At 46.5% G+C, this 14154-nt stretch overlaps 1 protein-coding gene and 1 long non-coding RNA gene across 3 annotated transcripts in view; one reads left to right on the top strand and one right to left on the bottom strand.

Moving 5' to 3' along the window:
* Positions 1–236: 236 nt before the first annotated feature.
* Positions 237–3232, bottom strand: LOC122377833. Its single transcript, XR_006255925.1, has 4 exons — positions 2963–3232; positions 2727–2785; positions 2005–2196; positions 237–906 (listed from the first exon to the last, which is right to left on the bottom strand). It is a non-coding gene; the product is annotated as an uncharacterized LOC122377833 (long non-coding RNA).
* Positions 3233–3598: 366 nt separating this feature from the next.
* Positions 3599–14154, top strand: part of LOC122377831 (sperm-associated antigen 6-like) — a 49388-nt gene continuing 38832 nt past the window's right edge. The window contains exons 1-4 of one of the 2 annotated variants that reach the window (XM_043358304.1): positions 3599–3929; positions 4809–4936; positions 6478–6740; positions 8933–9143. In XM_043358304.1, coding sequence (XP_043214239.1) covers positions 4912–4936; positions 6478–6740; positions 8933–9143 — 499 coding nt within the window. In that variant the 5' untranslated portion in view covers positions 3599–3929; positions 4809–4911. The remainder of the gene's footprint in view (positions 3930–4808; positions 4937–6477; positions 6741–8932; positions 9144–14154) is intronic. The other variant, XM_043358306.1, reaches the window with a different exon arrangement.

Genomic DNA, 14154 nt, shown 5'->3' with positions numbered 1-14154 from the left:
TAAAATAGCTGCGAATAACATTAAGTTAAGTTTAAACAGTCGAGACATTCAGATGGTCGGGAATAGGTAGGTATGCGATGGAAACGTGCCCTCTTCATTCCGTTCATCGTTTCAAAGTTTTACAGATCTACAACCGTCTCTGAGAACCGAAAAAGTATCACTAACCGCAAAGAAGACCCGCTTTCCCACTCGCCACCCCATCACATTATGCTCAATTCTAATCCCAAGACATGGTGTTTGACAGCTGACGGTATATTGATTTCGGAAGATGCATACCTATGCAATGGGCACACAGTGACACTAACGATTGAGACGATCTACGATGTAGAGAGTCAATACTGGTAATAGAATGACAGATAATACACCTCCCCGACATTCATTATATCTATCACTTTTCACCGTACTTCGTCCCGCGTTCCTTCCCCTCCCCCCCCCTTGATCGTACATCCATCACGATATCGGATCTAAAATCGTATCAAAACAGCACAATCACACCACGATTTCATCCATGTCTCATTCATTTCAACACTTTCCCGGCAGTAACTCCCCATTGGCACCTATGTATCTAGCTTTCACATCAGCACTCACCCTCCTGCTATCAAGTTCCCACTGTCAGGCTTCTCCTGAAGCATATACCAACCACTCCTCACCATACTCAGCTCTAGGACAGACACTACCCCAACAACTCCATCAGCCCCGGGGCACCAGCATGGGACACTGGACGTCTCAGTGGCCCCTGACCGCGGCCTGGACGTCGGGATGCTTGTGCGAGCCGTCACAGAAGGGCCGGTGGTCGGTCTGCTTGCACATACAGAACCATACCTCCTTGTCGGCATCCGCCACGTATTTCACCGGTCGTTGTTGGATGGCCTTGAATGGGTTGCGGTGACTGCCGTCGCACAGGGGCTGGGAACGCGAGTTGCAAGGTCACACAGTGACTGGGCAGTTTTGGGGGCCGGCGCGGCTGGTCATCATAGCCCCGGGAAGGCGGGTGTGTGGTGCAGGGAGGTAGAGCTGCATACGCCTCATGGCTGGTGGAGATGGGAGTCGGGATGGACGCCTGGGCTACAGGACAGGGGCAGCAGAGCCAGGCGATGTGATATCTGCCCTGATACCATATTTTGAAATAATGCGACGAAAAAAGTCATCTAAAAATTACCTTTGGAATGCAATACAAGAGCTCCAATGCAAATAGTTTACTACTGTTGAAATGAACAAGTTGCATTCACGACGTCTGAAGCAACCGATTTCACTTGCAAAGGAAAACACGCAAAATGAATACCTTTGAACATCCTTTCAGATGTGCACGTTTCACGGTACAATACCACTTCATTCAATGCCCGGAAGTCACGCACAATACCGCCACCCGATAATGTCGTGCGACCAGAACCACCCGACAGCTAATGGGCCTCGACAGCAGGACAAACAGACCCGCCTGTCCTCTGATATCGGGACAATTGATATCAGCCGTACTGAGACATCCGAGCCCCGAGGGACAGCCGACCGACACTGAATACATGCTATTCAGGTTCTTATGCAAAACGTCCACTGAAATTTCGCACACAGTCTTAATTTGTATCGCTTCAACGGCTTAACATGCGTAGGAATAAATACACCTTTTTGGACTCAAAATAGGCATCTTTTCATTCAATTTCGGCGAATTGCATTCAATTTTAGCGATCTCTCTATTCGAAGCAAATGAGAGATCGCTAAAATTGAGTGCAATTCGCCGAAATTGAATGAAAAGATGCCTATTTTGAGTGCAAAAAGGTGTATATGCCTCGGCCTTGGTATGAGCGAGCGAGATGCCAAGGCATGTAATAAGGTAAAAACAAACAAACAAAACAACTCAATGACCACAAACCACTTAGCAATAAATCATATCTATGACTTGTGAACCAAAAAATCTGTTGATTTGTGCATGCAGGATCACTAGGCAATGAGCAATTCAAAGCTCTCACAACAAAATATATGACCGCATGACCCACGATGTGAATTACTCACCTGTTTTCGGCTATGCCCACAGGCACACCACATGTACGTTTTTCCCTTCTTCACTTCAATCATAAATGGTTTCTTATCATAGATTTTCCCCTTCTCCGGAATATCTTGAGCAGTGGTGTACTTGGCAGCCGGATTACTGAATTCCTGTTTTGCCTCTTCCGGAAGACGGAATTTACAAGCAGCAGGAGTGCTCTAAAACATAACAATTAACTATTTGAGGGTAGGAAATGGTTTAGAATATATAGTAATTTCCTGCTGCATATCAATGTTGCATTGTGAACATCATTAAGGAATATAAAATTATAATGCTAACCAGTGAACAACAATTTCCCCAATATAGTGAAAAAATACACGTACATAGATATTTTCTCAACTAAAAAGAAATTGGCTGGAGCAACGCTTTATAAAACAAAAAAAGTATTACATTACATTATTGGTTACACACACACATTACATGAATGCCAAATAGGAAATAACTTCCAGACAAGGTGTTGAATGACAAATTAAACACAGAACACATGGGACGTGGCATCCCCTGTGTCAAATCCGCGAGTGGCGAGTAGCCACACATAAAAAGAATCTTTAAGAAGAGCCTAGGCTTTTCTGTGAAAGCCTTCACAGCTAAGTTGAAATACCTAATTTTTGTGGTACCTTATTAACATCCATTGGGCAGGATTTATATTTAAATCATAAAAGCCTATACAAAACAGTGAAGTACTTACAGAGGAGAGGGAGCGGAGGACCTGAACCATTGCAACTCTGGCAGATAACATGGTTGAACCTGTAAATTGAGAGATCAGTAAATACCTCCATTTAACCACGCCGTGCAGGGGTTAGAGGCGACTCCACGCGCAGTCAGCGGTCAGGTTTTTTGAGAATATCTATTTTAAAAAACTGAGGACTTCAATAAAATCTACAGCAACTCTAATAAAATGAGCAAATGTAGGTTCTTTAATACCATGGGTCGTGGACCAGCACTTCAACTTGCCTGCTTTAGGTGTAGGTACTTCAACTTAACCAATCGGAGAAACAATTAGGATAACCACTTAGAATCACTTAGAATGTGTGACAACACAAAGCAACAGCCAAGCTTACAATGAACCTGAATAAGATTACAATGAATCTTATAATAGAAAGCAAAAATAAATAACGCAATCTGCCCTGAATAAACACAGATTTGAATTTATAACGTTGTTGTTTTGGACGCCGGTGATGGTGAAGAAATAAGTTGTTTTGTAATGCATTTGTTTTAAAATGGTTTTACAAATTTATTTCTGTGGATTAGAATGTGCACATTCATATTATTTTTTATGACGTCATACATATTGACGAATCTGAAGATTCGTTTGTGAAATTTTAATATCGTTTTTACTTTAAATACATTTACCACTTACAACTAAGAAATTTAATTTAATTTTAACACCTTGAAATCAATTATCTCATACAAAGTGACCATAACCAATTGCAACTTTTTCTTGAAAAGACATTTTATTGCTTCAACAAGGTAAATTTCTGTGACGTAGAATAAAACATTTATTACTCACTTCAAAATATTATAAAACCCAGTCACATATGTATTGGTCGCGTTGTATTTGAAGTATTACAAGCATTTTTTATACGCAGATAGCTTTATTCATTTAAAGAAAAATGTTAATTTTTGTACATACAAACAGGTCAGAATTCACAATGCTAGAAGTTTTTTATTGCTATTTAAACAATTTGTATAAGTTTAAATGTTTTACCTCATCTTTTAATGAGCATTGCTAATACTTAAGGCTCTTGAAGAGCAGAAAATGTAAACATTTCGTGCTTGATTTCATGCAAGATTTCGTGAGTGTTTTTATGGTTTTTATATACCTTGATTTCGTGATTGAATTCAAGTTTCCAGCGTTGGCCTGTTTTCCTATTTTGCTAAATAACGAAAGGTATTTTGTTTCGTTATTACTTGTTATGAGCATCATAAAGATATGCCTGTTTGTGTTTACTAAGGTGTTTGTGATTGATAAGCGTGATGCAGCCTCTAAGTTATTGTCCAGTCTCAGTCCTTGTTGTCCAGTACCTATTGTGCTAGAGGCCGTGGGGCTAACCTGATGTTGACTTATATCGGAAGGTTCTCTGCTTTTTCTATCTTAGTTTTCGGGTTCTATCATAATGTGGTCAAGGTCATCCTTTCTCTATTATTACGATAACCTGTGCGGGGGCTAGAGTATCCTCACGCACAGGCTTAGTTTAGTTTAGTTTAGTTTAGGGTATTTGTCAAGTTTAGGTCCTCACTACAATTGTGACGCTGATGATACAAATATGAAACAGCAAAAATTTTAGGTTTTAGGTTAGGTTAGGTTGTAGGTTTGTAGGTTTTAGGTTGTAGGTAGGTAGGTTTGTAGGTTAGGTTAGGTTAGGGTAGGTTTGTAGGTTGTAGGTTGGTAGGTTATAGGTAAGTAGGTAAGGTTAGGTCAGGTTTGATTATGTTTTTTCTTTTATTTGCGAGACATATGAGTATCATTTTTGGATTCAGGATGTCAAATAATGTAAAAATATGAAAAATTTATCAATGAAATCTTCTTAGGACTTAAACTTGACATTTACCTAGTTTAGTTTAGGCTTAGTTTGCTCCTGTTTGGCGTCTAGAACATACTCATGAATAAGTCATGATGTGTCGTTGCTCGATGAATTTACCATATGTCTAAGTCTAATAGGTACTATCTAATACTACCATATGATAAGTCTCAACTTATCATTCATTGCTGACATAAAAATCTGTTAACAATGAGACCATTGATATATAACTATATGCGTTGTTGTAGCCCTGCTGTGAGCCGTGAGGTGGATTCATCGACCAGCCGTGTTTGGCCAAACGGCGCGGAGCTGCTGAAGTGACAACTGCAGGAGGGTCACCGCGCCAGAACGATGGCGGCACGACTCATAGAGCAAGGTCAGTGGTCAGTAGTGATGTCAGTTACGGAAAATCGAAATACCGATACCAAACCAAATACCAATCAAAACCGTGGAGAAATACCGAGACCAAACCAACTTGGGAACATGAGGAAAATACCAACTTTTTACCGATTTCTTAGCCTCTTAACCCGCGAGTTGCTGGGGGGGGGGGGCGTTAAACGCCCCCACTTTTTTCGCCGGGCCATAGCATAAAAACGGCGCGCCGCAGGCGCGCCAAATTTTGGGTACCTGTAGGGAATTGATTGAAGTTTATTGTGACAAAGTTTCAAAAAAATCGGTCGGAAAATTTTTTGAGATATCGAGGTTTTAGTGACGTCATGATTTCTGAGTTTTCGACCAAAAACGGCATATGTTCAAAAAATCATATAAAATCACAGAATAGACATACAGACATGCCGTAAACGCCATTAGACTGCCAAAACCATGATCAATCAAATGGCTATCTTCGATTATTGATTATCATTCCGCATTTTCCAAAATCTTGAACTGAATCTTGGCAATTTTTCGTGACCCCTTCACGACCATGATACATGAATTTCTTAAATTGAAGTTTTTGAGCCGAACACGTACACATATGATAAAATGAATGTCACCATCGTGTTCTACGCCCCAAATTACCTATAAAACATGTGTCACAGGCTGCGAATATCAGTTTTGATTTTCGGGGATATGTGCCTACCCGGTTGACCTGACCTTGACCCTCACCTATGCTTGACTGACCCCTATATGGAGCTGACACTCTTGTAGGCCTTATAGGGTGGATTGTGCACCGTTTTGACAGAGTTTATGGCGAGAGGCGCCCATTGCGAAGTCCTGAAATTCATGCTACTGAAAGCCCGATTTCAGGTGTTTGACCTGACCTTGACCCGACCTGTGACCTCAAAATTCAACTTTAAAGTACTCATTTGAAGCGTCTCGTCGCGTTCCTTCGTTTGCCGCCTCGTGCGTTTCGCTGCGCCTATTGGTTCTCGAGTTATCGGCTGGGGGCGTTTAACGCCCCCCCCCCCCCCCCCAGCAAACGGTGGGTGGCGAAATACCCCAGCAACTGCCGGGTTAAGCATTAGCGAGGGTCCATGATACCAACAAATACCAAACACATTAGGATTGAAATACCAAATACCGAGTTGGTATCGGTTTGGTATCGGTATACCAACAAGTTGGTATCCGATTGACATCTCTAGTAGTCAGTATGGAAACGAAATCCAGCGGGACCATATGCATTTTTTTGCAACTTCACCCATCAACTTTGAGTTACGGTAGCAAGCACCGATGATGGCTTTTTAGTGGTAAGTTTTTACATTAATTGTCGCTACCCATCTGCTGCGAAGTATCTATCGAATCGAACCCTGCCAAGCTTGACAAAGAGGGGACACAATTATATTTTGTATCCGATTTCGGTCCTATTTCTCCTCTGTTCTACTTCTACTCTATAGTTCCCTTCCTTCTTCGGGTTTCCCTCGCCCCCTCCCTTCTCCCCTCACACCGCCCCACACACAACCGTCCGTCCGATCCCGGCAGCGTTCGACCAGTACAACAAGTCCCGGCTGCAGTTCGTGCAGACGGTGGCCGACCTGGCCTCGCGACCGCAGAACATGGAGCACCTGCACGACAACAACGTCATGTCGCTGCTGCACCCCCTGCTGATGGACGTGGTGCCGGCCGTGCAGCAGACGGCCGCCCTGGCGCTGGGCAAGCTGGCCAGCTTCAGCCAGCAGCTGGCGCAGACGCTGGTCACCAGCAACATCCTGCCGCAGCTCATCTCGCAAGTGCCCGTCCAAAATGTGAGTCACGTCACGAGAGGTTTATTTCTTTGGGCTGGGTATCATCAATGGATGGGCATTGAACATATTTTGTTTGCTGGAGTTGCTTTTGACTCCCTGCAGGAATCGCTAGCACAGTACTGGGATACCGACGGATATCGTAGGTTATACTCAGCAAATTGTTAGTTACTTGAATGGCTTACGAATTAACCCGCGAGTTGCTGGGGGGGGGGGGGGGGCGTTAAACTTTTTTCGCCGGGCCATAGCATAAAAACGGCGCGCCGCAGGCGCGCCAAATTTTCGGTACCTGTAGAGAATTGATTGAAGTTTATTGTGACAAAGTTTCAAAAAAATCGATCGGAAAATTTTTTGAGATATTGAGGTTTTAGTGTCGTCATGATTTCTGAGTTTTCGACCAAAAACGGCATATTTTCAAAAAATCATATAAAATCACAGAATAGACATACAGACATGCCGTAAACGCCATTAGACTGCCAATACCATGAACAATCAAATGGCTATCTTCGAGTATTGATTATCGTTCCGCATTTTCCAAAATCTTGAACTGAATCTCGGCAATTTCTCGTGTCTACTTCACCACCATGACACATGCATTTTTTAAATTTAACTTTTTGAGCCAAACACGTACACATATGATAAAATGAATGTCACCATCGTGTTCTACGCCTCAAATTACCCATAAAACATGTGTCACAGGCTGCGAATATCAGTTTTGATTTTCGGGGATATTTGCCTACCCGGTTGACCTGACCTTGACCCTGACCTATGCTTGACTGACCTTTACATGGAGCTGACACTCTTGTAGGCCTTATATGATGGATTGTGCACCGTTTTGACAGAGTTTGTGACGAGAGGCGCCAATTGCGAAGTCCTGAAGTCCATGCTACTGAAAGCCCGATTTCAGGTGTTTGACCTGACCTTGACCCCACCTGTGACCTCAAAATTCAACTTTAAAGTACTCATCTGAAGCGTCTCGTCGCGTTCTTTCGTTTGCCGCCTCGTGCGTTTCGCTACGCCTATTGGTTCTCTTCTCGAGTTATCGGCTGGGGGCGTTTAACGCCCCCCCCCCCAGCAAATGGTGGGTGGCGAAATACCCCAGCAACTGCCGGGTTAATGTAACCGCCTGGTGAAACCACGCTTTCGGATACGTGTGGCCCGGCCCAAACTAACCGCCGATGTTGTTACGGTTAACTATGATTTTCCCATTATAATGCACAGCGACAATGCCTGGCAAACAAACTGCTGTGTTTCGATAAGTATGAAATTGATCCTCTCACGGGGCTGCCATGTTTCTAGGATAAAATGAATCTTATTTTGGTAGCGGTGACCTTTGCTCGGCTAAGTCTTTTTCTAGGAACGCGTTTTTGTCCGCTGTAAGCTGACTAGCTTTGGTTCATTTCAGTACCAGGATGTGTCTCAGGTTCTCTAATGGTGTGTTGTACGGTTGTCCGTGGTAACGAACCATTGCTTCGTGTGCCATTGACGCAACTGGGATTATGACGCGCTAAGATGTTATTTTGATTTATTTGTATGATAAATTTAACTGCTATAAACTCATTGTAAGACATGCCTGCGTTGTTTGTACTTCAGATTCGGCTAGCATGCTTTGTTCCGTTCTTTATCCATTAATTAATATCGGATGCCGCAACCAAATATTTCGTTGGATTGTTGTAGCTTCTCCAAATGTTTTCACCATCCTACGTCATGCAAGTCAATCCAACGCAATCCTTAGAAATATGAATTTTGGAACCAAAAGTCATTTTCTCAATAGGAATACTCAACGTTGACTGTTTTTTTTTCGGCACACCAGGGCCTTGTTTCATAAAGCGATTCCGTAACTTACGCCGGTTTTGGTCTTGTATTGGAAGTGCATGTGAAGCGATGACGATAGTAGTTGAATCGTTGAATTTACTATCTTGCAAGCAAGAACAGAAGGGAGAAGGGAAATAAATTTACCGCTTCACATGCGCTTGCAATACAAGCCCAAAAACCGGCGTAAGTTACTGACTCGCTTTATGACTAACGAGGCCCTGGATAGTTATGTAACTTAATGCATATATTTGTCACATTTTTCAATAGGATTCTGAGGAACAGTGTCCTTTCCACGTAACACTGCATTATCGGACGTGTAGTATCCGCGCCTCACCCACCATTTTTAACCTCCTCTCGTCATACCGTGTTCTGCTCGGCAGCGTTTCTACAAGAAGTCGGCCTGCTTCGTGCTGCGAGCGGTGGCCAAGCACAGTGTCGAACTGGCTCGCACGGTGATTGAGAGCGGCGGCCTGAACGCGCTGGTCGTCTGTCTGGAGGAGTTTGACCCGAACGTCAAGGAGTCGGCAGCGTGGGCGATCGGCTATGTGGCCCGGCACAGCCCCGAACTGGCCCAGAGCGTGGTGGACGCAGGTCAGTGGCGCTGGAGAGGGGAGGTGTGTGTTATGTGGGGGGAGGGGGGCGGGGAGTGCAGCTGGGCGTGGGCGATCGGCTATGTGGCCCGGCACAGCCCCGAGCTGGCTCAGAGCGTGGTGGTTGCAGGTCAGTGGCGCTGGAGAAGGAAAGCTGGGAGAAAAGGACCTCTGGGGAAAGATGGGGGTTAGCATGAGTGGTTTGCTTTGTATCCCGGCGTCGACTACGAGGATGGTGATTCTGGTTGATGAAAGTGGCTACCTACTCAGAAACGAGACGATAGTACGAACATTGGACAGGTCTCGATAAACAGCTACGGGCAGAGGGCACTGTTTGACCCAGGGTTTAGGCTCAGACCATAGGTGGCGTGGTGATAGCACCTAGACTCTAGAGCCGTGCTCCCGACCCCGACAGAACGTCCTCCGCGAATAGTCTGGGGCTTCTCATTAATTGTAATACGATCGCCGACCAGCTTGGTGTAAGAAGGTGTATACGAGAGCTGGTCATTTATTACGTAACTCCTGATCACATTATATAATTTTGAATGCAGCCATGCGAGGTCGGATGGGATATATGTTACATAGCTAGTCGCGCTCGATAGAAGATCAGATTCCATCATAGCCTTCTCTAATGCCACTTTGGGTATACAAATACAACTCCGTTGATGCAATCCGGGCTGAATACGGATCCCTTTCTGTAGCGAGCAGATTGTTACACTTACTCATCGGTGTCCCTTTCAGCTTATCTCGCCTACAGCGTCCGGGGCAGAAGGCTAGAATGAATCTTGGTCAGAATATTCAGTAAAAGTGTGCGCTCCGCCTTGTGGCTGCCCACCGTACGCCTACCCGGCGCCGCGCCGTTATGGGCGAGAAACGCGATCTATGTGATTTTCATCCTGGCAGGTTTGAATTCATTAATCAAAACTTGCATTGTATCCAGCATTGCACGTGTCGGGCTGTTGCCAGAGCATGTGGCGATCAGCATTGGACCAGTTGGTTGCAATGCACAGTTGATGCATCATTTTGTACTCGGCCGAGCTCTACATTCGTTGTGAAACTGAGTTTATTTTAGAAAAGATCCCATTAAGCATCACGTGGATAGGGAGCTTGCTCATACGAGTAGAGCTTGCCGTTCGATCACATTTGCGTTTTTTATGCTATCATCTATATTATACCATGCTCTCTTCTTTTAATCGATATGAACCTGAGATCACAGAACCTGAAGTGACCTCTTTACTGTCCTACAAAATTCGCCTCGTTTTCTACTGCGCGTCTGGTCATGCGATTGCGTCCGACTCCGGCCGCTGTCACCTCTGCCATTTCCACCCCATCTAACCCGCCCTTCCATCGCCCCCGGGACAGCGTCCCATGTTGACCGGGCGTCATATCAGCGCGGTTATGGCGCCATGATGGCGTATGATGAGCTCCGGTCACATCGGTACACTGACACTGGCGCAATGCTGCCCCAGGCCATAACCCATGCCTGTCATACCCGGCAGTGAGTCCGCCGGTTCGTCTTGTCCCGTCTTCTAAGGTGTCCTGTGTCGTCCCGATACATTTCTCGACTCCTCTTTTCGTTTTGGCTCTGCGCCCTTTTCCAGTCATGCCGGATCCCGCGCCGGTCTTTGGGAATCATCAGACTTCCGTCCCGTCCTGCCTCTATGTGTCCGTCCATCCCACCTATTTATATTTCGGTCCATCCGTCCGCCTATGGACGGGTGTATCCGGGTGTATGATATCCGTGTGTATAGGCTTCTGTGGCCGCCATTATCTGTCGCTGGCTATCATGCCGCATTGGCCTGGCTGCGACCATAATGGCATCGCTGACCCGTTCAGGATCATATGATATGGCGCTGGTCAAGGCCTCATATAGGGGCGCCGGCCGCATCATGCCCGTGGGGTGTTCTTAGAATGCTGCGACCTTTTTGGAATATTGGAGCTGCCCTTGACTGCGAATTGCAGTACTCACAGTGTGGTTTGTTTTGCTTCCATCGATCGTGGCAACTAATTTCAGAAATTGGAAGAAAGTTAGGTATTCTGAAGAAGGCGAATGAAGCGTATAACTTTCCCGTCACGAAATTTATTAGCTAAGCTTCCTTCTGCTTCACGGCGTTTCGGTGCTATTTTTGACGATGACTTATTCCATTATCATTACGGAAGCATTCGTGCGTCATCTCCCCTGCGGCGACAAGTGTGTTGCCGGGCCACCAGAGTTGGCCGGCGGGCCAATTTCACACGTGTACAGCTGGTGGCCGACCAGATCACTGTCTGACTGCGTGGCTGGTGATCTACCGCCGTCTCTGTCACCGTGTGGAAGTCACATGACTTCCCCGTTCGCCGCCTCCTTCACCGTTATCCGCACCACGTGACCGGCTGTTTTGCACAGCGCCGGCTTCCCGTCCCCGATGGCAGACTGCCACCTCGCTGACGTCATAGACCCCCCTGTGACGTCATGCTGGAGACGATGGGGTTCTCGCTGACCGATTTGTCGCGGGCCGCATCCGACGGCTGAGGTGGGGAGGGGGGGGGGGAGTCGTCTTCGGTGGGTGTAACTCACCCGGGCGGTGTCATGTCTGAGGTGATCTCATTGGTTCGTTCTTTCTCTCCAAGTGAAGCTAACGCTCCGGTTAGATCTATTTGGATGAGCTGAGGGATCATCACACTGCTGACCGCTGCTCTACGGTTGTTGAATTAGTGTTCGCTGCTCACAAACAAGGAGATATCAAAGCTAGGAATCGTTCGGGGCTGGGACATCAAAGCTTGCGATCGAGGGGGGCTGATAAATGGCCTCTTGTTAATGGTCGCGATTTTGTTCTTGTTCATAGATTTCTGAGCATTGACGTCAACGACTGAACCGTCAGCTTCGAGATAAACTCCCTATTTTCTTCAGATATGACGTTCGTCGTTCGCAAATGTTTTCTTTTTCCGCAGCCATTAGACATGCTGTCAGTGAATCATCACCCGATAAAAGTCACTTACACACTTTAGTCAGTCACTGCAGTCACTTATCAATTCCATTATCATTATTAGCCCTCCTCCATTATCATGAGTCACCATGTCCCTGTCCTCTGCGTCTGGCTCGGCAGTTGACAGTATTTGGCTCCAGCGCCGGTGGCAACGCGCCGCCGGACGCGGTGGCTGCCGGATGCAGATTCGCTGATGACGGATCGTTACTGTGATGACGTCATTGGGAGGTCGAATTAATCCAGTCGGCTGATCCTGGCAGGGGTGTCAAAGCCGGTCCGTCCAGGCCAAACAGCGGTCTGGAGACTGGGACGCAGGGAGGTGTTTTTGAGAGAGATAGGGGTGACCCGTCTGCCCGCTATGTGCCGGTGGCTTGGGTAGATGGGTGGGGTTTTAGAGGAGAACTTATGAGGTGTTACGCGGACATGTATGGCTTTTCCTATAATAGGGTAGGCCTTTAGATCGGATGCCTGCTAAAGTGCCATGTGATGAACAACTTATACACAGAAACCATGCAGTAATAGGCTGTTCTGTGACAATTATTCTGGCTTTTTTCAACTAGTCCACAATGCAAAGGCTTGTGTAAGCTAAGATAATCACTGTTCACCATCTACACGCAATTGGGCTACTAATTACATCCTCCCCTCCCCTTTCCAACTAGAATTAGCCTCGGCGACATAGCTTGAAAGTAAACTGTTAAGTGCAAATGTATGAACAGTTGCGGGGACAGTCATGTAACGAACTGTTTAAACTTTTTGCTTTTCTGATTCAGATTGTCGCCGATATAACCAGTCAAGTTTCGTTACATAACGAATGGTCAGATCAATAGCAATTTACACCTCCAATCCCTCTGGGCTCTGATCTGTCTGCAGGGCGCACAAATCCTTTCCTCCACGCCTCAAACCCGGCTGGACGACCCGACTTTCATCCGGCGCGAGTAGCTCCTCGGGAGCAGGCTCACGTACGGAAGGGTGACCGCTTGGGGGGCTGTTCGGCCTGTCCAGTGTCCATGTGACGGCCTCAGTCCCGGCGGAGCACGCAAAGTGGCCGACCAGATCAATCCCCCCTCCTTATTCATATCATCCTTCCGATTCTGAAATTGTCTCGCTAGAGCGATGGGACCGAAACCAGCAAAAGAAAAGCAAGCAAAGAATCTGCGCCATTTTCTCTCAAGCTGGCCACACAGTTTGCTGTTCTGGTTCCTCATCGTGGTACCTTTTTCAATACCTAGGTAAGCCCAAACCGATGCAACGGCACAAACGCGGCAGTGTGAGCAACCCACCTCGCTCCCGGCTATGTATGTATATTCCACCGGAACACTGCTGAACCGTCACCGTTCAATCACGGCAGACTGTGTGACCCAGATCGCCCAGTCGACTGCGTAGACGGATGGGCGCCCGTCCCCCTACGGCTCTCTGGGTCAGAGCAGCCAGACGATGCCGCCCCGAGGGGCCGCTCAGATGACCTCTACCGTGCTATTGATCCCTGGATGTTGACTCGGGATCTGCTCATTATCGTGATGCATTCGCCACGCGCGGTGGATATGTGCATATATCAGAGACGGATGCAGACGCAGGGCTGACACGTGAGCCTGATGATGTCACGTGCGTCCGCATGTGGTGTATAATATGTTAAAACGTATGCGTTACTGCATATATTCGTAACTGGGTTTATCTGTTGCTTGATGCTGACCAATGTAGCTTGTGGAATGTATAACTCCAGGGGAATGATATGCATTACATGGAGGAACTGGATCTTTTTCTGTCACATGCCAACTGCCAAATTCCCTTAGCTGTCGGACCAGCATACCATCTGACCTTCCTATAGCCAGCTCCTCAGTGGTCGGTGTGCCTGCTGACGTCATTCAGTCGTATTTATGACCGACCTACATGGATGAGGCACGGTCGGTACGTTCCCGATGGGTCAAACGACCTTTCGACGCCACTAGACGGTCGGTAGAACCCAAGAGAGGGTTCGGTATACTACCGGCGCACACGTGCGACCTTTTTACCTAGTCGCCGACTCCTCCCCCGGCCCTAGCCCCCCCC

The sequence above is a fragment of the Amphibalanus amphitrite genome, unplaced genomic scaffold (assembly GCF_019059575.1).
Source record: "Amphibalanus amphitrite isolate SeventyFive unplaced genomic scaffold, NRLGWU_Aamphi_draft 000051F_arrow, whole genome shotgun sequence".
Lineage (NCBI taxonomy): Eukaryota > Metazoa > Arthropoda > Thecostraca > Balanomorpha > Balanidae > Amphibalanus > Amphibalanus amphitrite.
This window is presented reverse-complemented; position numbering and strand designations above follow the sequence as displayed.